This window comes from Eptatretus burgeri, chromosome 3, assembly GCF_056783735.1.
Source record: "Eptatretus burgeri isolate ZD-2024b chromosome 3, Ebu_testis_v1, whole genome shotgun sequence".
Classification (NCBI taxonomy): Eukaryota; Metazoa; Chordata; class Myxini; order Myxiniformes; family Myxinidae; genus Eptatretus; species Eptatretus burgeri.
This window is the reverse complement of record NC_140963.1, coordinates 139,095,548-139,121,471: the sequence shown is the minus strand read 5'-3', so window position 1 is coordinate 139,121,471 and position 25,924 is coordinate 139,095,548. Positions and strand designations below refer to the sequence as shown.

The 25,924-nt window shown below is 47.5% G+C and overlaps 2 protein-coding genes across 8 annotated transcripts in view; one reads left to right on the top strand and one right to left on the bottom strand.

Moving 5' to 3' along the window:
- Positions 1–603: 603 nt before the first annotated feature.
- TMEM147 (transmembrane protein 147) lies at positions 604–9,105 on the bottom strand. The gene is made up of 7 exons (XM_085875915.1): positions 8,928–9,105; positions 5,460–5,529; positions 4,110–4,178; positions 3,472–3,608; positions 3,315–3,399; positions 3,083–3,204; positions 604–1,142 (listed from the first exon to the last, which is right to left on the bottom strand). Exons 1-7 carry the CDS (start codon positions 9,002–9,004, stop codon positions 1,028–1,030), a joined length of 675 nt encoding a protein of 224 aa, XP_085732041.1. The 5' UTR covers positions 9,005–9,105; the 3' UTR covers positions 604–1,027.
- Positions 9,106–9,772: 667 nt separating this feature from the next.
- LOC147031118 (WASH complex subunit 2-like) overlaps positions 9,773–25,924 on the top strand; it is a 94,278-nt gene continuing 78,126 nt past the window's right edge. For 3 of the 7 annotated variants that reach the window (XM_085875865.1, XM_085875864.1, XM_085875859.1), the window contains exons 1-3: positions 9,773–9,878; positions 12,973–13,100; positions 17,115–17,279. In XM_085875865.1, the coding sequence (XP_085731991.1) occupies positions 12,981–13,100; positions 17,115–17,279 (285 nt within the window). In that variant the 5' untranslated portion in view covers positions 9,773–9,878; positions 12,973–12,980. Of the gene's footprint in view, positions 10,011–12,972; positions 13,101–17,114; positions 17,280–25,924 lie in introns of all 7 variants that reach the window. The other 4 variants (XM_085875860.1, XM_085875861.1, XM_085875863.1 and 1 more) reach the window with 4 other exon arrangements.

The window sequence follows — 25,924 nt, the reverse complement described above, 5'->3', positions numbered from 1 at the left end:
AATGTGATGTCACTTCCTGCGTGACAGAGAAATAAACACACATGGCTTTTATATATTTAGATAATTATAATCGATTATTGGATCGTGACTACGTACGATTTGAACGTACCTTTTTGTCCTTTAAAACCACACACACACACACACACACACACACACACACACACACACACACACACACACACACACACACACACACACACACACACACACACACACACACACACACACACACACACACACACACACACACACACACACACACACACACACACACACTATAACTACAACAGACAGAATATAGTTTCTTTTCAGCAAATAATATGCAAAGTCCACCGCTCAATAAAACATACAAACTGTGACATTGGGAAGAAACTCCATAGTTTACTAAACATGAACATTTTCATATCTCACTTGTTGGTTTCTCTTTTAAAGTCCACTGTGTGGTGAGATGTGACATCACCAACATTACTGACAAGCAGGAGTGTTTTCCACCATCAAAGGATATCCATGTCTGTCTGGTTGTCGTCGTCATTCCACGACGCATTACCAGAACTTCCTTCGCCTTCAACTTGTATTCGACTGGATTGTGAATGAAACAAAAAATACATTTCCACCATCGTTTTATTGTCCTTAGCTCGCGAACAAACATTACAACCATGATGATACAGCTCTTTGGGGAAATGTTTGAACAAGTTTATAATTAAAGGACATCGTAAACGGGTTAGCTTTGCATTGAAGAAAATGAAGCTTTTTATAAAAAACAAAAACGTGGTTTTGGAGGTTTTTCCTTGGCCTGTAAGGCAGCACTTGCTGTCAGTAATACAACTGTCAGTTGGTGCCATTGACTGGTTGGACAAACTACTTGTGTCTGCATTCCAAGTACAACAATTAACGTTGTGGAGCAAACAATCCCAGCGCAAGCACCAATATGATGTCCTGAGCAAGTGTTCACCAGTACATTACTCTCAGTAAGTTCCATTACTCGTTACTCGTGCGATGATGTCACAGATGGAACTCGATGAAGGTATCATGCGGTGACTCGCACAAACAGCGAGAGTGTAACAAGTGCTTGAACTGCAGTGTACGCTGCTCTCACACCAAGTATCGCCCAACCACCATTAACAAAACTCCACTCTACCAGCCTAGGGGAAGACGGGAGGGCGAGAGAGAGGGAGGAGGGGGAGCAGTGCCAATTGAGGATCGATCAAGCATGTGTGAGAATCGCAGGTCGTCGCTTATCAACTTTTACTTTTAATTCATGCTTGACAGAGGTCATGACAGTGAACTTAAATCGACCTTTTGTTGTTAAGGATAACACAATATAATTCAAAAAAACTCATTTCTCTCACCGTTTTGAAAATAAATGACATAAAACAAGCTGTTATAGCAAGGGTGTCGTCCATGCGTGATTTCTGAACAACTTTCTATTTCCCCATTTCAGGTGTCAAAGCTATCAGCCTGGTCACGGTCTCCATTTTCTCTGATCAAATTGGTAGAACGGTCTCCATGACCTCCGATCAAATTGGTATGTAGGTCTCCATGATCTCTGATCAAATTGGTAGGACCGTCTCCGTAACCTCTGATCAAATTGGTATGACGGTCTCCATGATCTCTGATCAAATTGGTAGGACCGTCTCCGTGATCTCTGATCAAATTGGTATGACGGTCTCCGTGACCTCTGATCAAATTGGTATGACGGTCTCCATGATCTCTGATCAAATTGGTAGGACCGTCTCCGTGACCTCTGATCAAATTGGTAGGACGGTCTCCATGACCTCTGATCAAATTGGTAGGACGGTCTCCATGACCTCTGATAAAATTGGTCAGATGGTCTCCACGCTCTCTGATCAAATTGATGACCGTCTCCACGCTCTCTGATCAAATTGGTGACCGTCTCCACGCTCTCTGATCAAATTGGTGACTGTCTCCACGATCTCTGATCAATTTGGTGACCGTCTCCACGATCTCTGATCAAATTGGTAGGACGGTCTCCACGATCTCTGATCAAATTGGTAGGACGGTCTCCACGATCTCTGATCAAATTGGAAGGACGGTCTCCACGATCTCTGATCAAATTGGTAGGACGGTCTCCACGCTCTCTGATCAAATTGGTGACCGTCTCCATGATCTCTGATCAAATTGGTGACCGTCTCCATGATCTCTGATCAAATTTGTGACCGTCTCCATGATCTCTGATCAAATTGGTGACCGTCTCCATGATCTCTGATCAAATTGGTGACCGTCTCCATGATCTCTGATCAAATTGGTGACCGTCTCCACGATCTCTGATCAAATTGGTGACCGTCTCCACGATCTCTGATCAAATTGGTGACCGTCTCCACGATCTCTGATCAAACTGGTGACCGTCTCCACGATCTCTGATCAAATTGGTGACCGTCTCCATGATCTCTGATCAAATTGGTGACCGTCTCCACGATCTCTGATCAAATTGGTGACCGTCTCCATGATCTCTGTTCAAATTGGTGACCGTCTCCATGATCTCTCATCAAATTGGTGACCGTCTCCATGATCTCTCATCAAATTGGTGACCGTCTCCATGATCTCTGATCAAATTGGTGACCGTCTCCATGATCTCTGATCAAATTGGTGACCGTCTCCACGATCTCTGATCAAATTGGTGACCGTCTCCACGATCTCTGATCAAATTGATGACCGTCTCCACGATCTCTGTTCAAATTGGTGACCGTCTCCATGATCTCTGATCAAATTGGTGACCGTCTCCATGATCTCTGATCAAATTGGTGACCGTCTCCATGATCTCTGATCAAATTGGTGACCGTCTCCATGATCTCTGATCAAATTGGTGACCGTCTCCATGATCTCTGATCAAATTGGTGACCGTCTCCATGATCTCTGATCAAATTGGTGACCGTCTCCATGATCTCTGATCAAATTTGGAAGTCTCTCCGAATCATGGAGCAATTTTTGCAAAGAAAGAGACAGAAAGAGAAAAGCACACCATTATCAATTCCCATAGTCTGTTAAATGGCAATCACACACAGATCAACGTGGCATACTGTCTACGGGAGAGGGGAGAGGGGAGAGAAACGAACGAACGGACTCTGAGAAGAAGTTTCTGTAGATGGAGAGCAGAAGCAGGAAGGAAACAACGGTTGAGACTGTATGAGGGAGATCGTAGCGAGATCTGAGCCACACCAAAGCGGCCGTAACAAGATGGTGCACCTGGAAAGGAGGGTAAGGGAGCAGCGTGGGACATGAAGTCAGAATAGGATTGACACGATGCCAAAGTGAGAACTTGACATCCGAGAAGTTGAAAACAACACCATTCTCACCAAGCTGATATTAGAATCCAAACTGATCTGGATGAACTTCCAATCAAACTCCATTCCTCTGGCACCGACCCAAAGGGGCACAAACCTGCGCAAGAATTTCCATCATTTTCTGACTTCTTTCTCCCACCTCTTCCCTTTTTATCAGTGTCGTTCTCACCTGCTGGTGATCAGCTCTGCGGTGGCCCATCCCATCCCTGCCACCATGACCTTAAATTCACCACGACCGGCCATCCTCACCATGACCACGTAAAGGCCACACAAGTCAGCCACTTCCACTGTGGCCTTCATCAGCTCCTGCGGATGGAATCACATCTCGAGCTTGGCACAAATACCCCATGATTGGAACAAAACCGAGTTCTCTCAAGTGGTTTTGTACGAAAAGAAACCAATCAGATAGGACATTGCAGAACAGGTCGAATTTGAGAGAATCCATATTCACAAAAATGGTTGGAGGCATGAAGTGGCTTTCATCAAGCACAGGCCCTGTGCACTCAGAACTTAAATAGCTTCCTGGATGGATGAACTGAGTGAAACTGGCCCGTAATCGACCACGAAGCCCAGGAAATCCATTCTTTTGTTGCCTTTTGTTGTGGGGTGGAAAATGAGCAGGAAAGGAGTGGTGGGGTTTGAAGGGAAGGAATGACAGTTTCCTTCTGAGCGATTGGTTTGTTGGGGGATCTCCTCAGTTAGCCAAACACGAGTGCACGGGAAGCCTGGCACGACTGTAGGGGAACACGGCGTATCCACCAACTGTAATTATTTATTTATTTTCTTTAATTGTGTAAAGATACTCACTCCAACTGCATCAAATCCCCCGACTGTCGCCCCCTCCCAGGTTGGGAAGAATGTTGCAAGGAAGAGCATCTGAGTTCAGTCACAAAATAAAATAAGAGGACAAAGGCTGCATTAGCAAATATATCGACCAAGCCCAAACTTCACAAGGATGTGTTCAGCAAAGGAAGTGACATCATTTTTCATATCCCATGTTGTGCATCTTACCAGAACAGCTTGCAATCGACGAGTAACATCCGTGTTAACAATAGATCTCAACCTCTCAACCACAAAGCTATTACCGTAGTCCCCTGTCCATCAACTCAATTAGATTCAGGACCAAACCTTCACTCCTCTCTAACTTTCTGGCCATCGCTCATATGCCATCCAGGACGTCAGGTACCACGGGTCGTTCAATCCAGGATGACCCATACCGGATACCATGCTCTTTCAGACTACCAACCACACAGGGCTGCGGAAACCATTCACATCAAGACTGACACGACCGACATTGCATTTTGGAATAACCTACGAGGTAGTAATGTGCTTGCTCTGCCAGGTATGGCATGGTCTATACACAATGTCAGTCCATGTGTTACCCTTCTCCCTCATGCAGCTTTTCCAAGAGCCTTGACATCTGTACTAAAAACAAGATGGAATTGAAAGATGTGGTTGATGAAAGAGCTCGGCAGGTGCGAGCAGCGCTTCGAGGCTGGCCCTTAACGACCTCGGAGCAACTTATGGTGGGTGGGCAGTGCCGCTCAAAATCCCTTTACCGAATGAATAAACGAATCAGCAGTGGCTGATAAAATGCAATGTCAATCAAAACCCTGCATTGAGCATGTTAGTCGAGCGAGCTGGTGAGGTTTACGTGCACACAACTTATCAACAATTCTTTGTTTGTAAGCGGCACGTGGCTACGGGTTGCTTCACTTTCCTGGAGCGTGGAGGTGCCGCTGATGCAGCGCCACCTGGAGGTTTGAGCAGGAATTTGGAATTTGTTCCATGGTGCCAGTGATAACTCACTCCCAGTTTAATGTCCATCTGAGGGATGGCACACACATCGATTAATCACCCTGCCTGTGAAACAACGGTATGACAGGTTATAGCTGGGTTGGGATTCAAACCCAGGCGAGAGAGCTCAGAGGGGCAAGTGTGCGTACCTCTTGGCCATCGAGGGTATCCCGCTAGTCAGTATGTCATTTATGAACGATTGCCTGGACGACGTTAAAAAAAATTTCCAACACTGATGACATCTTTCATCCTCATACAGGGGTGCGAAGACTGCAAGTCGTTACGTTTGAAATGGTGATCCCAATGAAACACTTCAATGGATCCATGGAGTTTCATTAAACAAAACGACGATGAGCAAACCTTGCAGAGCTGAACCAGCACATATATTCCTCCAGCTTGTACACATCTCCAAAAGGCACTGTACTCTGACCTGCATGCTCACGGGACAGACAGGGGGGGCTCATGGTCATTAATGGAAACGGAGAGTGGAGAAACCAAGAGGAAAATGGAAGGAGAGATGAATCAAGTATTGTTATTCGTGTGGGCATCCAAACTTGTAAATATGAAGTAAATATATTTCTATTGATTCGGATAGCGAACAGCTTCGAAGCACAGTGATGGACATCTTGCAATTGGTCTGGCATGTCTGTTATAAATTATTGTTGCTATAACGACATCCTTCTTTCCCACATGCACCCCTAACACCCCAAATCTTGCCCCCATGTACCCCTAATCTGCCCCAATTCTCGCTCGAATGCACCCCAAACACTCCAATCCCAGCTCACGTGCATCCCTAACACTCCAATCTTATCTCCCATGTACCCCTAACACTCCAATCCTAGCTCCCATGTACCCTTAACACTCCAATCCTAGCTCCCATGTACCCTTAACACTCCAATCCTAGCTCCCATGTACCCTTAACACTCCAATCCAAGCACACATGTACCCTTAACACTCCAATCCTAGCTCCCATGTACCCTTAACACTCCAATCCTAGCTCCCATCTACCCTTAACACTCCAATCCTAGCTCCCGTCTACCCTTAACACTCCAACCTGAGCTCACATGTACCCTTAACACTCCAACCTGAGCTCACATGTACCCTTAACACTCCAATCCCAGCTCACGTGCATCCCTAACACTCCAATCTTAGCTCCCATGTACCCCTAACACCCCAAATCCTGCCCCCATGTACCCCTAATCTGCCCCAATTCTCGCTCGAATGCACCCCGAACACTCCAATCCCAGCTCACGTGCATCCCTAACACTCCAATCTTAGCTCCCATGTACCCCTAACACTCCAATCCTAGCTCCCATGTACCCTTAACACTCCAATCCTAGCTCCCATCTACCCTTAACACTCCAACCCGAGCTCACATGTACCCTTAACACTCCAATCCTAGCTCCCATCTACCCTTAACACTCCAACCCGAGCTCACATGTACCCTTAACACTCCAATCCTAGCGCACATGTACCCTTAACACTCCAATCCTAGCTCCCATCTACCCTTAACACTCCAACCCGAGCTCACATGTACCCTTAACACTCCAATCCCAGCTCACGTGCATCCCTAACACTCCAATCTTAGCTCCCATGTTCCCTTAACACTCCAATCCAAGCTCCCATGTACCCCTAATTTCCCCCATCCTCACCCCACGTACCCCTAATTTCCCCCCATCTTCACCCCACATACCCCTAATTTCCCCCATCCTCGCCCCACGTACCCCTAATTTCCCCCATCCTCGCCCCACGTACCCCTAATTTCCGCCATCCTCGCCCCACGTACCCCTAATTTCCCCCATCCTCGCTCCACGTACCCCTAATTTCCCCCATCCTCGCCCCACGTACCCCCCTAATTTCCCCCATCCTCGCCCCACGTACCCCTAATTTCCCCCATCCTCGCCCCACGTACCCCTAATTTTCCACCATCCTCGCCCCACATACCCCTAATTTTCCCCCATCCTCGCCCCACGTACCCCTAATTTCCCCCATCCTCGCCCCACGTACCCCTAATTTCCCCCATCCTCGCCCCACGTACCCCTAATTTTCCCCCATCCTCGCCCCACGTACCCCTAATTTCCCCATCCTCGCCCCACGTACCCCTAATTTCCCCCATCCTCGCCCCACTTACCCCTAATTTCCCCCATCCTCGCCCCACGTACCCCTAATTTCCCCCATCCTCGCCCCACATACCCCTAATTTCCCCCATCCTCACCCCACATACCCCTAGTTTCCCCCATCCTCGCCCCACGTACCCCTAATTTCCCCCATCCCCGCCCCCCGTTCCCCTAATTTCCCCCCTCCTCGCCCCACGTACCCCTAATTTCCCCCATCCTCGCCCCACGTACCCCTAATTTCCCCATCCTCGCCCCACGTACCCCTAATTTCCCCCATCCTCGCCCCACTTACCCATAATTTCCCCCATCCTCGCCCCACATACCCCTAATTTCCCCCATCCTCGCCCACGTACCCCTAATTTCCCCCATCCTCGCCCCACGTCCCCCTAATTTCCCCCATCCTCGCCCCACGTACCCCTACTTTCCCCCATCCTCGCCCCACGTACCCCTAATTTCCCCCATCCTCGCCCCACGTACCCCTAATTTCCCCCATTCTCGCCCCACGTACCCTAATTTCCCCCATCCTCGCCCCACGTACCCCTAATTTCCCCCATCCTCGCCCCACGTACCCCTAATTTCCCCATCCTCGCCCCACGTACCCCTAATTTCCCCCATCCTCGCCCCACGTACCCCTAATTTCCCCCATCCTCGCCCCACGTACCCCTAATTTCCCCCATCCTCGCCCCCACGTACCCCTAATTTTCCACCATCCTCGCCCCACATACCCCTAATTTTCCCCCATCCTCGCCCCACGTACCCCTAATTTCCCCCATCCTCGCCCCACGTACCCCTAATTTCCCCCATCCTCGCCCCACGTACCCCTAATTTTCCCCCATCCTCGCCCCACGTACCCCTAATTTCCCCCATCCTCGCCCCACGTACCCCTAATTTCCCCCATCCTCGCCCCACTTACCCCTAATTTCCCCCATCCTCGCCCCACGTACCCCTAATTTCCCCCATCCTCGCCCCACATACCCCTAATTTCCCCCATCCTCACCCCACATACCCCTAGTTTCCCCATCCTCGCCCCACGTACCCCTAATTTCCCCCATCCTCGCCCCACGTACCCCTAATTTCCCCCATCCTCGCCCCACGTACCCCTAATTTCCCCCATCCTCGCCCCACGTACCCCTAATTTCCCCCATCCTCGCCCCACGTACCCCTAATTTCCCCCATCCTCGCCCCACGTACCCCTAATTTCCCCCATCCTCGCCCCACTTACCCCTAATTTCCCCATCCTCGCCCCACATACCCCTAATTTCCCCCATCCTCGCCCCACGTACCCCTAATTTCCCCCATCCTCGCCCCACGTACCCCTCATTTTCCCCCTCCTCGCCCCCCATACCCCTAGTTTCCCCATCCTCGCCCCACATACCCCTAGTTTCCCCATCCTCGCCCCACGTACCCCTAATTTCCCCATTCTCGCCCCACGTACCCCTAATTTCCCCCATCCTCGCCCCACGTACCACTAGTTTCCCCCATCCTCGCCCCACGTACCCCTAATTTCCCCCATCCTCGCCCCACGTACCCCTAATTTCCCCCATCCTCGCCCCACGTACCCCTCATTTCCCCCATCCTCGCCCCACATACCCCTCATTTCCCCCATCCTCGCCCCACATACCCCTAGTTTCCCCCATCCTCGCCCCACGTACCCCAAACACCTTCGCGAAACTAATTATACTACACACGTCTTCACTGAAGAGCCACTTACAGTCCGGAGCACTTGTAGGTAATCAAATAGGGGAAATACGAGAGCGCTAAACAATTTCCGAAATGAAACAAAGTCATTTTAACGGGGATATCCTCCACTCGAACCGAGTTGAAGGATAAAACTAAACTAGTACAGGCCGCAACCACTGACAGTGACGGTCACCAGAACCTCAAGTGTCAATAATTGTTCCGCAAACTTGGTTCCGGCTTCAACAACAATTCGTTTTACTTCTTCCCTTCAGCTCACATTGCACATGCACAAGAAAACTTGTACGTCGTGATTTTTACCAAATCGGAACATTTTACACTTTTATATGAGAATAATAGAAATAGATAATTGATACTATATAATAAAATAGATATAAATAGATAATTGTTACTATATATATCGTAATAATTGTTACTATATATAAGCTTCATGAAAATCTGTCAACGTTATATTAATTATAAACTGTTTTTATCATAATTTTTAAACTGCAATATTTAGGCGGTGTATAGGTATGCAGTACAATACGGATCGCTTCCACCATTTGCACATTGACAGATGATTGGTCCTCTATATGTTTATTAAACACGGTGATGCACGCAGTACGTTGTTATTATCAGGTTTAGTACACTGACATTCCCTTTAAAACACTCTTGGCTCTCGCTCGATGTAAACCAACCGCGCATTACACCGCTGCGTGCCGATGTACCGCTCAATCTCTTTCGAGAACATTATTACATAACGACACCAACGTTTTCAAGTATATTTGATTGGGCGAAGTATATTTTATTATAGTTTATCGTTAATTTCTGCGAATATATATCCTCCCATTTGAACGCTTAATCTGCAAAAAAAACAGATGTAATCTTTGCCGGAAGTAGAGGGCGGAAGAGTCGCTTTTCCACAACTTCAGCAATCTCGATGTGAATCGGCTTTGATTGTTTATCTGAGGACCAACACTGTCTGGTTGGTTGTTTACCTGAGGACCGACACTGTCTGTTTGGTTGTTTACCTGAGGACCAACACTGTCTGGTTGGTTGTTTACCTGAGGACCAACACTGTCTGGTTGGTTGTTTACCTGAGGACCGACACTGTCTGGTTGGTTGTTTACCTGAGGACCGACACTGTCTGTTTGGTTGTTTACCTGAGGACCGACACTGTCTGTTTGGTTGTTTACCTGAGGACCGACACTGTCTGTTTGGTTGTTTACCTGAGGACCGACACTGTCTGTTTGGTTGTTTACCTGAGGACCGACACTCTCTGTTTGGTTGTTTACCTGAGGACCGACACTGTTTGGTTGTTTGCCTCAGGACCGACACTGTTTGGTTGATACGTGAGGACCGACACTGTTTGGTTGTTTACCTGAGGACCGACACTGTTTGGTTGTTTACCTGAGGACCGACACTGTTTGGTTGTTTACGTGAGGACCGACACTCTCTGTTTGGTTGTTTACCTGAGGACCGACACTGTTTGGTTGTTTACGTGAGGACCGACACTCTCTGTTTGGTTGTTTACCTGAGGACCGACACTGTTTGGTTGTTTACCTGAGGACCGACACTCTCTGTTTGGTTGTTTACCTGAGGACCGACACTGTTTGGTTGTTTACCTGAGGACCGACACTCTCTGTTTGGTTGTTTACCTGAGGACCGACACTCTCTGTTTGGTTGTTTACCTGAGGACCGACACTGTCTGGTTGGTTGTTTACCTGAGGACCGACACTGTTTGGTTGTTTACCTGAGGACCGACACTCTCTGTTTGGTTGTTTACCTGAGGACCGACACTCTCTGTTTGGTTGTTTACCTGAGGACCGACACTCTCTGTTTGGTTGTTTACCTGAGGACCGACACTGTCTGGTTGGTTGTTTACCTAAGGACCGACACTGTTTGGTTGTTTACCTGAGGACCGACACTCTCTGTTTGGTTGTTTACCTGAGGACCGACACTCTGTTTGGTTGTTTACCTGAGGACCGACACTCTGTTTGGTTGTTTACCTGAGGACCGACACTCTCTGTTTGGTTGTTTACCTGAGGACCGACACTGTTTGGTTGTTTACCTGAGGACCGACACTGTTTGGTTGTTTACCTGAGGACCGACACTCTCTGTTTGGTTGTTTACCTGAGGACCGACACTCTCTGTTTGGTTGTTTACCTGAGGACCGACACTCTCTGTTTGGTTGTTTACCTGAGGACCGACACTCTCTGTTTGGTTGTTTACCTGAGGACCGACACTGTTTGGTTGTTTACCTGAGGACCGACACTGTTTGGTTGTTTACCTGAGGACCGACACTGTTTGGTTGTTTACCTGAGGACCGACACTGTTTGGTTGTTTACCTGAGGACCGACACTGTTTGGTTGTTTACCTGAGGACCGACACTCTCTGTTTGGTTGTTTACCTGAGGACCGACACTCTCTGTTTGGTTGTTTACCTGAGGACCGACACTGTTTGGTTGTTTACCTGAGGACCGACACTGTTTGGTTGTTTACCTGAGGACCGACACTGTTTGGTTGTTTACCTGAGGACCGACACTGTTTGGTTGTTTACCTGAGGACCGACACTGTTTGGTTGTTTACCTGAGGACCGACACTGTTTGGTTGTTTACCTGAGGACCGACACTGTTTGGTTGTTTACCTGAGGACCGACACTGTTTGGTTGTTTACCTGAGGACCGACACTCTCTGTTTGGTTGTTTACCTGAGGACCGACACTCTCTGTTTGGTTGTTTACCTGAGGACCGACACTCTCTGTTTGGTTGTTTACCTGAGGACCGACACTCTCTGTTTGGTTGTATACCTGAGGACCGACACTCTCTGTTTGGTTGTTTACCTGAGGACCGACACTGTTTGGTTGTTTACCTGAGGACCGACACTGTTTGGTTGTTTACCTGAGGACCGACACTGTTTGGTTGTTTACCTGAGGACCGACACTGTTTGGTTGTTTACCTGAGGACCGACACTGTTTGGTTGTTTACCTGAGGACCGACACTGTTTGGTTGTTTACCTGAGGACCGACACTCTCTGTTTGGTTGTTTACCTGAGGACCGACACTCTCTGTTTGGTTGTTTACCTGAGGACCGACACTCTCTGTTTGGTTGTTTACCTGAGGACCGACACTGTCTGGTTGGTTGTTTACCTCAGGACCGACACTCTCTGTTTGGTTGTTTACCTGAGGACCGACACTCTCTGTTTGGTTGTTTACCTGAGGACCGACACTCTCTGTTTGGTTGTTTACCTGAGGACCGACATTGTTTGGTTGGTTGTTTACCTGAGGACCGACACTGTTTGGTTGTTTACCTGAGGACCGACACTGTTTGGTTGTTTACCTGAGGACCGACAATCTCTGTTTGGTTGTTTACCTGAGGACCGACAATCTCTGTTTGGTTGTTTACCTGAGGACCGACACTGTTTGGTTGTTTACCTGAGGACCGACACTCTCTGTTTGGTTGTTTACCTGAGGACCGACACTGTCTGGTTGGTTGTTTACCTCAGGACCGACACTGTTTGGTTGTTTACCTGAGGACCGACACTCTCTGTTTGGTTGTTTACCTGAGGACCGACACTCTCTGTTTGGTTGTTTACCTCAGGACCGACACTGTTTGGTTGTTTACCTGAGGACCGACACTCTCTGTTTGGTTGTTTACCTGAGGACCGACACTCTCTGTTTGGTTGTTTACCTGAGGACCGACACTATTTGGTTGTTTACCTGAGGACCGACACTGTTTGGTTGTTTACCTGAGGACCGACACTGTTTGGTTGTTTACCTGAGGACCGACATTGTTTGGTTGGTTGTTTACCTGAGGACCGACACTGTTTGGTTGGTTGTTTACCTGAGGACCGACACTGTTTGGTTGGTTGTTTACCTGAGGACCGACACTGTTTGGTTGTTTACCTGAGGACCGACACTGTTTGGTTGTTTACCTGAGGACCGACACTGTTTGGTTGTTTACCTGAGGACCGACACTCTCTGTTTGGTTGTTTACCTGAGGACCGACACTCTCTATTTGGTTGTTGCTGGTTTGGGAAACTTCCATTTCATGGTTTTATTGAAGCTCATTTTGTCTTTTAGTGGTGAAGATGGATGGACCAGAAATGTCGGCAGGTGTTGAGAGAGGTCCAGAGCTCTGGGAGAGACCCTGGGATCTTTCAGAGATCCGCAAAGGCAGCAGCAGCTGGTCCTTGGCCAGCGATGCCGGGGTAACGTGGGTGGGTGTGGGTGTGTTTGTGTTGGTATTTGTGTTTTTTGATTACTGTGCCATGATGTTCGGACCTTGGAGTCCCCAACTTGGTCTACTGTAGACCAGGAGCGTGGTTCACCGGATCGGATGGAGTAAACGGTTGTGTGCGCAGTCAACGTTGTTTGGATCATTCCTTGTGTGTGACCAAGTTACCCCTCTGTGTTAATTTCATGTGCAAAGAGAAACTTGTGATCTGGTTCTGTGAAGTTGTTCATTTCTCCAAATCCTAATTTAAATGTTGGTTGATTTGTATTGATTATGTTGTGTGTTTGAGAATATTTTAGTCATTATCAATATGGTGTAACAGCTGGAATGGCGAAAATGGTTTGGACATAACATAATGTAACCATGTTTAATATCTTCCCTCGTTAACCCGCCACCTCATCATGACTCACTGCACCCCCCATCCTCACTCACTGCACCCCCATCCTCACTCACTACACCCCCATCCTCACTCACTGCACCCCCATCCTCACTCACTCCACCCCCATCCTCACTCACTCCACCCCCATCCTCACTCACTGCACCCCCATCCTCACTCACTCCACCCCCATCCTCACTCACTCCACCCCCATCCTCACTCACTCCACCCCCATCCTCACTCACTCCACCCCCATCCTCACTCACTGCATCCCCATCCTCACTCACTGCATCCCCATCCTCACTCACTGCACCCTCATCCTCACTCACTGCACCCCCATCCTCACTCACTGCACCCCCATCCTCACTCACTGCACCCCCATCCTCACTCACTGCACCCCCATCCTCACTCACTGCACCCCCATCCTCACTCACTGCACCCCCATCCTCACTCACTGCACCCCCATCCTCACTCACTGCACCCCCATCCTCACTCACTGCACCCCCATCCTCACTCACTGCACCCCCATCCTCACTCACTGCACCCCCATCCTCACTCACTGCACCCCCATCCTCACTCACTGCACCCCCATCCTCACTCACTGCACCCCCATCCTCACTCACTGCACCCCCATCCTCACTCACTGCACCCCCATCCTCACTCACTGCACCACCATCCTCACTCACTGCACCCCCATCCTCACTCACTGCACCCCCATCCTCACTCACTGCACCCCCATCCTCACTCACTGCACCCCCATCCTCACTCACTGCACCCCCATCCTCACTCACTGCACCCCCATCCTCACTCACTGCACCCCCATCCTCACTCACTGCACCCCCATCCTCACTCACTGCACCCCCATCTCACTACTCACCCCCATCCTCACCACTGCACCCCCATCCTCACTCACTGCACCCCATCCATCACCCCCACATCCTCACTCACTACCCCCATCCTCACTCACCACCCCCATCCTCACTCACTCCACCCCCATCCTCACCACCCTCATCCTCACTACCCACCCCATCCTCACTCACTCCACCCCCATCCTCACTCACTCCACCCCCATCCTCACTCACTCCACCCCCCATCCTCACTCACTCCACCCCCATCCTCACTCACTCCACCCCCATCCTCACCACTCCACCCCCATCCTCACTCACTCCCCCACCATCCCATCCTCACTCACTCCACCCCATCCTCACTCACTCCACCCCCATCTCACTCACTCCACCACCCCACTCCGACATATCCACTCATCTACCCCCTCTCCACTCACTCACCCCTTCTCCACATCTCCATGCACTCACCTCCTTCCCCCACATTTCCACTCATTCACCCTCCACCCAACATCCCCACTCATTCATCCCCCCCTACATCCCCACTCATTCATCCCCCCCTACATCCCCACTCATTCATCCCCCTACATTCCCATTCGTTCACCCCCGACATCTCCACTCATTCACCCCCCTATATCTCCACTCATTCCCCACACATCTCCACTCATTCCCCACACATCTCCACTTATTCCCCCACATCTCCACTCATTCCCCCACATCTCCACTCATTCACCACCCCTTACATCTGCACTCATTCCCCCCCCACATCTCCACTCATTCCCCCCCACATCTCCACTCATTCCCCCCCACATCTCCACTCATTCCCCCCCCACATCTCCACTCATTCCCCCCCACATCTCCACTCATTCCCCCCCACATCTCCACTCATTCCCCCCCCCACATCTCCACTCATTCCCCCCCACATCTCCACTCATTCCCCCCCCACATCTCCACTCATTCCCCCCACATCTCCACTCATTCCCCCCCCACATCTCCACTCATTCCCCCCCACATCTCCACTCATTCCCCCCCACATCTCCACTCATTCCCCCCCACATCTCCACTCATTCCCCCCCACATCTCCACTCATTCCCCCCCCACATCTCCACTCATCCCCCCCACATCTCCACTCATTCCCCCCCACATCTCCACTCATTCCCCCCCACATCTCCACTCATTCCCCCCCACATCTCCACTCATTCCCCCCCACATCTCCACTCATTCCCCCCCCACATCTCCACTCATTCCCCCCACATCTCCACTCATTCCCCCCACATCTCCACTCATTCCCCCCCACATCTCCACTCATTCCCCTCCCCACATCTCCACTCATTCCCCCCCCCACATCTCCACTCATTCCCCCCACATCTCCACTCATTCCCCCCCACATCTCCACTCATTCCCCCCACATCTCCACTCATTCCCCCCCCACATCTCCACTCATTCCCCCCCACATCTCCACTCATTCCCCCCCACATCTCCACTCATTCCCCCCACATCTCCACTCATTCCCCCCACATCTCCACTCATTCCCCCCACATCTCCACTCATTCCCCCCCCCACATCTCCACTCATTCCCCCCCCCAACATCTCCACTCATTCCCCCCCAACATCTCCACTCATTCCCCCCAACATCTCCACTCATTCCCCCCAACATCTCCACTCATTTCCCCCCAACATCTCCACTCATTTCCCCCCCAACATCTCCACTCATTTCCCCCCAACATCTCCACTCATTTCCCCCCCAACATCTCCACTCATTTCCCCCCAACATCTCCACTCATTTCCCCCCCCAACATCTCCACTCATTTCCCCCCAACATCTCCACTCATTTCCCCCCAACATCTCCACTCATTTCCCCCCAACATCTCCACTCATTTCCCCCCCCCAACATCTCCACTCATTCCCCCCCAACATCTCCACTCATTCCCCCCAACATCTCCACTCATTCCCCCCCAACATCTCCACTCATTTCCCCCCAACATCTCCACTCATTTCCCCCCAACATCTCCACTCATTTCCCCCCAACATCTCCACTCATTCCCCCCACATCTCCACTCATTCCCCCCCACATCTCCACTCATTCCCCCCCATATCTCCACTCATTCCCCCCCCACATCTCCACTCATTCCCCCCACATCTCCACTCATTCCCCCCCCAACATCTCCACTCATTCCCCCCCAACATCTCCACTCATTCCCCCCAACATCTCCACTCATTCCCCCCAACATCTCCACTCATTCCCCCCCAACATCTCCACTCATTCCCCCCAACATCTCCACTCATTCCCCCCAACATCTCCACTCATTCCCCCCCCAACATCTCCACTCATTCCCCCCCACATCTCCACTCATTCCCCCCACATCCCCACTCACTCACCCCCCCCCACATCTCCACTCACTCACCCCCTCCCACCTCACCTCCCCCCACATCTTCACTCAGTCTTTCATTCCAAGAGTAGTTAATCAATGGAATGCTCTGCCATGAAAGGTAGTCGCAGCAGAAATGGTAGTTGGGTTGACGTTTCAGTTATAGGTACCTGGAAGCATTGGGATAGAGGGGTACAAGTATATTGGCAACAATGGTCAGTACCTGAGGTACAGATTGGTGATTCCAATGCTCATTTGTGAAAAGGTGTTAATTGTTCCATTGATGTTACACCTTTAGGAAAGTGGGATGTTTTCATTGTTGTTTTTTAAAATCTTTCTTATTAACCAGCTGTAGCTTTCCCAATGTCCATGTTCTGTCCCTTTTCCTTCCAACCGTGCAGCTCCTGCTGTACCTCCAGCAGTGGTCACAGGGTTTGCTGTCACGAACACACAACGTGCAGCAAGGGATGGAGCACCTGCACGGCCAGACGCAGGCAATGCACACTCGTCTCAACAATGTCTTCCATGACTTCCTGGGCCTCGCGAGCGATCAGTTCATTGAAAATGTGAGGATGGTTTCACATGTCATACGGGGATTGTACACGGAGCACGTGCTGTGTGTATGTCCTTGTGTCGGATAAAGCCGACATAGAGTGAGGGGTTATGGGTGCAAAATGTCTGGTTTATGAAGTGTAGGTTCATGGAAGGGTGAGGAGACTGGTGGTAAAAAGGCACTGCACTGACGGTGGTGCGACGGTTGGACACGATAAGCAAGTGAATGAACGAACGGAACAAGAGGGACGGCGTTAAGAGGGTTGGGTTGGTTTGGGTGGAGAGAATTTGTACATCATTGGAGATGCCACGTGGTTGCGGTGAACCGCATACTTGAAGCCCTTGAGCGAAGAGTGTGACTGAACTGGTGAAAAGAGGAACAGTGGAGTAAAGTTGGGTATGAAGCCATAATTTTGGGAGTTAAAGGAGGGCTTACTGTGTGAATGTGGGGGGTGGTGGGGATCAAGGTCGGAGGGCGAAGAGAGAGCTAGATCGGTGTAAGAAGTAAAAATCCACGAAGGCCACCAACCTACCTGCTTCCACGTGAGAGCAACGGACCCTGTGCTTTGGGCTCACCATCTGGGAAGTCGATTGTGTTGAGAACTTTCGACTCCACAGAACATAGGAGAGACTGATGTGATGCTGAGGTGCCAGCCCATAAGGGAGAGCAGTACCCCATTGATCTGCAGACAAAGACCTTGAGTTCTTATTTAATTCTTCAGGAAATGAAAACTCTCTTCTGGATCGTACTGATTTTCTAAGGAATGACTGAGAGATTAATATGTCACGTTTGCGGCTGGCTTCGGAGGCTGGCTTTGCTTACGTGGTCAGCCCAGTGGATGAAGTGCATGATGGTGAGGCCTAGAAATTCAAGAGACTGAACCTTTTCCAGTGGCTGAACATGGCAATGAGGAGTCTGGTTCGTTTGATGACCCTTCCAAAGCGACAGGGTGAGACTGAAATTCGTCAGGTTTTTATTTTATTTTATTTTATTATTTATGTTGAAGGCTCCAGTCACAGACTAAGAGTTCTCATTGATGTCAGGCCTGAAATAAAATAACTGCATAAGATAGAAAAGTGAAGAAAGAGAGAATAGTCTGAGAGCTTTAGAGGAAGTAAAAAAATTTGCTTTTTTGAAAATGGAAGGTCATAAGTGTTTTGAAAGCCATGACAAGGTAAAGAGTTCCAGAGTTTATCTTTATAACCTGGTGGTGGCTTGGGATCCTAGGGTCCTGAGCTCAAATCTTGCTTGGCTGTTGAATTAATACCGGGTGGGGTTGACTCAACCTGTCATCCTTCCGAGGTTGGCGAAATGAGAACCAGTGTCGCAGCCAAAAAGCTGCACACAAAGGGAAGGGGTATTGACAGATTTATTAAATCTGGTATTGGTGTAGTGCAGGCATGATGGGTGGAATGGCCTCCTCCTGTGCATAATTTCCTCGTAATTCCTTGTAATCCTTGAAGGGGAAGGAACTAACATCATATCGGCGATCTTTGACTGGCCAATGGCCACGCAATAATCGTGTGATGTGGCTTGTTGAGTATCGTGTTCTCACTAATGGTGGAGGTACATAAGCAGCAAGTTCTCAGGAGAACCCGAAGTGATATCTCTAGGGGAGTGTGAGAATCAGAGAGAGAGAGAGAGGGAGGGAGAGAGCGTGAGAGCCAGAGAGAGAGAGAGCGCGAGAGCCAGAGAGGGGGAGGGAGAGAGCGCGAGAGCCAGATAGAGAGCCAGAGAGCCAGAGAGCCAGAGAGCCAGAGAGAGAGAGAGAGAGACAGAGAGAGACCCAGAGAGAGAGAGAGAGAGAGAGAGAGAGAGAGAGAGGCAGAGAGAGACAGAGACACAGAGAGAGAGAGAGACACAGAGAGAGAGAGACACAGAGAGAGAGAGACACAGAGAGAGAGACACAGAGAGAGAGAGACACAGAGAGAGAGAGACACAGAGAGAGAGAGACACAGAGAGAGAGAGAGAGACACAGAGAGAGAGACACAGAGAGAGAGAGACACAGAGAGAGAGAGACACAGAGAGAGAGAGACACAGAGAGAGAGAGAGACCGAGAGAGAGAGACCGAGAGAGAGAGACCGAGAGAGAGAGACCGAGAGAGAGAGACCGAGAGAGAGAGACCGAGAGAGACAGAGACTGAGACTGAGACTTCTTTTGACTTTTATGTCCTTTTATTACAAAATGTACAAAAAGAAACAAGTGATGCAACATTGTACAGATTCAGTCAAAACATGAATCAGGAACAGGAATTACTTAAGATGTTAAATTAATACAATAAGAATAAGAATAAATTTTCTCCTTCCACCCTGCACAATACTTCACTTTTACACCATTTATCAATGAAGTCATTAATTCGCGAACTCTCTCGATAAAACATCAATTCCATTTTGAGACGGGCACACACAGAGCCTTGAAAGGCAAGCAGAGCGCTGCAATCCTGTGAATTAACACCAGAAATCATCCTCTTGCGAGTGATGTATATTGCGAGTTTTGCTTCAGCGAGCAGGAAATTAGCAACTTCAATTCTGACATTCTTGTTGGATACCGGTATGCAGAAAATAAAATGATGGAATGAAAAGCAAAAGCCTAATTTTTGGAAAAAAAGTTTCAAGAGTTTAAAAACAGTGGGATCAACCTTTGACAACCAACATAAGCATGGAAAACATCCTTGGATTGATGGCAAAAAGGACATTCATCGGACGAAACAAGGTTCAATCTTTTGAGGAATACGTTTGAAGTCAAGGAATAGTGTGCGAGTCTCCACTGTGTGTCTCCGGCACATGTAGATACAGGTGATGTGTACATGGAAGACCAGGAGGGAGATGATGGAACCCCTGCAAGCAGAAGCTCTTTCCAGTGGGTAGTCAGTGCATTATTGGGGTTGGCAGATGTAATAACATTGAGACATTGCACATACATAGCAGTCTTTGTACATGTTTGTAGAGGCTTGGTGGAAGGAGTGTTAAAAAAACGAAATCAGGGAAGTCAGGTTGCATTGTACTTACACCTTGAACATCATATGATGGAGGCCATGATAAATTAAAAAGGTTGAAAGCTTTAACAATTGAACGTAGAATTAGTCCAATTATTCATGTTGATTTAACATTGCAAGCTTCCAATATCTGGTTTGGAGTCTGCCATTCAGAATATGTGTGATTGACAAAGTCTTCCACAAGGAAGAAGCCAGATTCAATGAAGGATTGAATGAGGGACCTGCTTTGAAAGTCATGGTGAAAGAGGCTGTTGTAAAAAACAGGTTCACGCATGAAATTACTAAATTTATACGAATCCTTGTTTCGTACTGGAAGGAGGCATTGACTGGCATTTAGGAGACTTTGATAGGAGGGCAGTAAGGAGGTGTCAACTCGCTGCAGATCAAGTATAACAAGTTCAAGTCCACACTTGAGCTTACCAGCTTGCAGGAGCAAACAGGAAGCCAGCGGCCGCCAGGACAGGACCTCCTTGTATAGAAGTGACGCAAGGTCGTCAGTCGAAAGGACAGTATTTTGCTGGAAATGTCCACGAGTCCTTGACCGCCTTTTTCTAGCGGGACACTCAGAAGATCTGCTCGGAGCCGGTGCATACCATTCCAGAAAAAGTTAACAAGGATTCGTTGCAAATTCAGGATTCGTGATTTGGGGGGTTGTAAGGCACTTATCCGATTCCAGAGTTTGGAAGCAGCTAAATTATTGATTATTAGCACTCTACCTCTGTAAGACAGTAAGCTGGATAATCTTTTCCAGCAATTAAGGGTGTGAGAGATTTGATCCACCATCTGATCCCAATTTTTTAAAAGAGAAGGTCACGTTCCCGAGAAAAACACCAAGATGTTTAACACTATCATGCCTCCACTACAAGCCATTAGGCAGCAGAGGTGGGATAAATAACTCTGAAGGACCAAGGCACAACGCTTTACTCTTTCTCCAGTTAACAGTCGCAGAAGATGCAAGGTTAAAATTTTGTATAGCATTTGTAAGATCAGCAATGTCAGATTGAGTATTGACAATTACACACAGATCGTCAGCATATGCAAGAACCTTAACTGAAGGTACCACTGAAAAACCGGAGAGCTTGTGGCGTAAATGAATGAGCAAGGGTTCAATGAAAAGGGATTCCAGGTACCCAGAAAGAGGGCAACCTTGTCTAATTCCTCGCTGAACTGGAAAAGGTGAACACAAACTGTTATTAATATTTAGTAGACTGGAGTTATTGTGATACAGCAAACTAAATGCAGGAAATAAAGAAAGATCCAAACCCAAACCCCTTTAAAACTTCAAATAATTATTAATGGTCAACGGTATCGAAAGCTTTTTCTTGTTCGAAAAAGATCAGCCCAGTATTGACGTTCTGACAATGGCAAATCAAAATCAAATCACGAACAGAAAATATATTGTTAAATATTGATTGACCAGGAATGCAATAGGAGTGGTCAGGAGTTACAATGTGTCCTATTATAACTTTTAAACGATTGACAAGTAATTTGGACAGGATTTTATAATCAGCAGAAAGTAGAGAGATTGGGCACCAGTTCTCAACAAGTTGAAGGTCACCTTTTTTGGGGGATTAGTGAGATGATAACACGTTTGCAGCTCAAAGGAAGTTCACCAGTTTGTATGCTTTCTTGAAAGACTGTTAATAGACATGGTCCCAGCAGATCCCAGAAAGCGCTGTATAATTCGACTGGCAACCCATCTAACCCAGGTGCTCTGCTGGTGGGCAAGGTTTTTACAACACTTGTAAGTTCATCTAAGGTTATTTCACCTTCAACAGTCAATTTCTGTGTTTCAGTAAGTGCAGGTAAAGGCCCTGTCACACCTTGACGTTTTAGCCAGCGTATGGCAACGTATCAAAATGTATGTAAAACGCTGGCGTATGCTGAACTATTGATGTTTTTTTTCCAGTTTTGGGCGTATTCATAACGAGTTGGACGTATGCATAACGTATTAGTAACGTACACACAACGTTTCGATAACATATAGATAACTTATACCAACGAATGCTTAGCGTGTTGTCGGCGTTCACAACCTATGCCCAACGATAGTCTAACTTATGCATAGCGCGCGGCAGCGTATCGCTGACGATCACGTGGCGTAGGCTATTAATAGGCTGCCGCTCAACGATTTAAATCATAACCGCACTGGACATCAAAGTGCAAGCCACTGTCACACCTTGACGTTTTAGCCAGCGTATGCCGATGTATGAGAAATTTGCCGAATACGCTGGCACACGTCGAATACGTTATGGGTAAGTTTTATATACGTTAAGAGCACGCTGAAGCACGCTGGCATATGTCGTAGTACGCCGAGTATGTCAACAAATTTTAAGCACGCTGAAAAATTTTCAACGTATGCCAGCGTATGACTCACACGTTCCGCATACGCTGGCCATAAGTTGTAGGCACGTTATGCGATTGATGACACACGTCGACACGCGTTAATTGTAAGTTACTCATAAGTCGAAACACGTCGAGGTAATGTTTAGCGTACCCGAAACTTATTTCTAACCTATGAGTAACGTGCTTTGAACCTATGTGTAACATATCTCCAACGCATATTGACGTATGTAGACGTATTTGACGTCTTCCGGACGACCACAGAACTTACTGAACGTGTTTACTAACTTACAGCTACCGTATAATGGCGTATTGGCAGCGTTTATGGGAATTGGTATATAAAATGGGGTTCACATAGGAGGAACCCGTCAGTGTTCCAGACTCCATGGTTTGCTTTTTTTTCTTTTTTTCTTTGGCATGACGGTGATGTTGACACTTCGATTTCTAGTGCGGTTATGATTTAAATCGTTGAGCGGCAGCCTATTAATTATATTATATTATAACCGCACTAGAAATCGAAGTGTCAACATCACCGTCATGCCAAAGAAAAAAAAAAACCATGGGGTCTGGAACACTGACGCTAAACATTACCTCGACGTGTTTTGACTTATGAGTAACTTACAAGTAACGTGTGTCGACATGTGTCAACGATGGCGTAATGTGCCTACAACTTATGGCCAGCGTATGCGGAACGTGTGAGTCATATGCTGGCATACGTCGAAAAATTTTGAGCATGTTAAAATTTGTCGACAAGCTCGGCATACTACGACGTATGCCAGCGTGCTCTTAACGTATACAAAACTTACCCATAACGTATTCGACGTGTGCCAGCGTTTTAGACAAATTTTTCTTACGTCGGCATACGCTGGCTAAATCGTCAAGGTGTGACAGGGCCTTGAGGAAGTAGTAAAATGATGCATGTGGTTTAACGAAATATGCTTGGCAAAATAGAGGTTTGAAAAATAATTTTTTAACAGTGAGTTTAATATCAATCAGACCGTCTTTCCATCAGCAGAAAGCAAGGATAATATTTGTTTCTGATTTTTGGAAGTTGTTTCCAACTTGAAGAAGAAACTACTGGGAGTGTTTAGTTGCTGGAGGTGAATCATTCTCATTCGAAGGATTGCGCCTTTTGCTTTCTCGACCAATAACTCGTTCAGAAGAGCTTTCTTTTCATACAACATTTGCTGCTGTCTATTGTCATTCGAGGAGGACACTGTATTTTGCAAGTTTAGAATTTGTGTCTTCACTAATTCTATGTCAATGTCGCAATTCAGAGTACTGTGTCGTGAGAAGTTTTGACAGAAAACTCCAATTTGAACTTTCGTATTGTCCCACCACTGACGTTGACAAGAGAATTTCTGATCGATCGTGATGTAATGTGCCCAAAAGGTTTTAAAGGAAGTAACAAATAAATCATTTTGAAGAAGTGCTGTGTTGAACTTCCAAAAAGGGCTCCCCCTCTTAACTAGTGGCAATTGAAACCGCATAACAACAACATGGTGATCAGAAAACCCAGATGGGAGAATAGAGGTGTTTAAGACAAGGTTAAGAAAATGATTGGAAACGTAGAATTTATCAATTCGAGCTAAAGACACTTGATTGTTAGAACAGCTACACCAAGTAAATTGTTGTTGCAGTCGCCAAATGTCAGTCAACTTGAATTTATAAATGGAGCGTGCAAGAGCTTTCGTACTGGCTGGATGTGGCTCAGCACCATTCCTATCAAGAGGGGGTTTAGTGTACGATTAAAATAAATTCCGAGACATAGAAAGTGGTCAGGGGGGATATGAGCAAAAAAAGATCTTTCAGGATTTGTGCTAGGAGCATATAGATTGACAATTGTGAAAAGTTGCTGACGAATGGAAAAGGTCAGGGAAGCTAAATATCCTTTTACAATTTCTTTAAAGGAAGAGTTTGCTGAAAGTAGATGGCTATCCTGGTAATCGGACTTAAAAGACTGCTAAAGAACCAATGTCCTTTAAGAAATAATTCCCATTCAGCTGAAGAAGAGTCAGTGGAATGAGTTTCTTGTCGTAATAAGATATCAACCTTGTTGCACTCGATTAGTTGTTTAACTTGCACTTTGCAGAGAGAATTACGACTACCATTGATATTTAAGCTTGCAATGGATATTTTCATCGAAGGTATGAAGAGGGGAAGGGACAGAGGTCATCAGGTAGAACAGCATCAACCATTATTTTTGAGTTCGTTCCGAGCACGACTTTAAAATTTCCTTAAACGATGACATTGAGGGTCAGTAATATTGTATCGATCAGGTCTGGAAATCATTATTCGGGTCACTTGAATAACGTCTTCTAGAACTTGAAAATTGTCTTTAATTTTGACATTCTTTTTTCGAAAACATTTGTGCAAGAAGGTGTGAATAGTATCTGGGGAAATTGAAGAAGCGTCTTCAAGCTTTAGAGAAGAAGTATCGCTACTCGCATCACTAGAATCAGAGACAGAAGAAGATGTCCCATCAGACTCATATCCCCCCCCATACTATCTGCGACAATGCCCTGCTGTTCTTCAGCAGCGACTTGATAAGATGTCACAGGCACGGCTGCCTCCAAATTACAATCAATCTGTACATCCGGTTTGTTGATTTTTGACTGGGGTAACTGTACATGGGAGGGAGGTTCCATCAATTTGATCAGGGACCTTAGATTTGTCAGGCACGGTGGGAGTACCAGTTTTGTCAGTTCGGGTAGGTGTTTTAGCATTATCATGACATTCGTAACACTGCTCTTCGTCATGGGGAGAGGCCCCCTTTTGTGAAGCGGTACATTCTATGGGGTCAGGAATACAGTCTTTCGATATTAATGGTGTGGCATCTACTACATCATCATTTATATTTTTATTGAGTAAAACATCCGATTTTTCCTCTTCTTCTAACAAGGCAAATTGGTTGAAAAGTGAGATTTCAGTGCCATTTATGCCAGCAATGCCAACCCTCCCGATTTCATCGGGAGGCTTCCGAAAATTCACCCAAACTCCCGCCCTTACGATCACTATCCTTATCCTCCCGAAATTTTGATATTTTTGCACTGTTCACTAATCAGAATGTACTAGTATGAGAATTGAATGAAAAGCATCGTCTGCTACGTATAGCATGTGGTAACTCCATAACGTTCGCTGCTACCAAATTGTACGTAAAAAAATGCAAATTCAAATGAGGAGCAGCGAAACATTGGGTCTGGATCTCGCTTAGGCGATCATGCACTGAGATTTAGTGCATGCGGTATGTGTGCAATACAGTGCATGCGGTATGTATGCACAGTGTATATGCATGCGATACGCTCACTGCATGCAGCTGGGCC

Excerpts from the sequence above, each read along its gene's own strand:
- TMEM147 (XM_085875915.1), bottom strand. The coding sequence starts at position 9,004 with ATGACTTTGTTTCATTTCGGAAATTGTTTAGCGCTCTCGTATTTCCCC. Across the intron at positions 3,609-4,109 it reads GGGGATTTGATGCAGTTGGA|GAGCTGATGAAGGCCACAGT; the intron begins GTGAGTATCTTT and ends TTCCATCCGCAG. Across the intron at positions 3,400-3,471 it reads GCAGAGCTGATCACCAGCAG|GTTTGTGCCCCTTTGGGTCG; the intron begins GTGAGAACGACA and ends ATTCTTGCGCAG.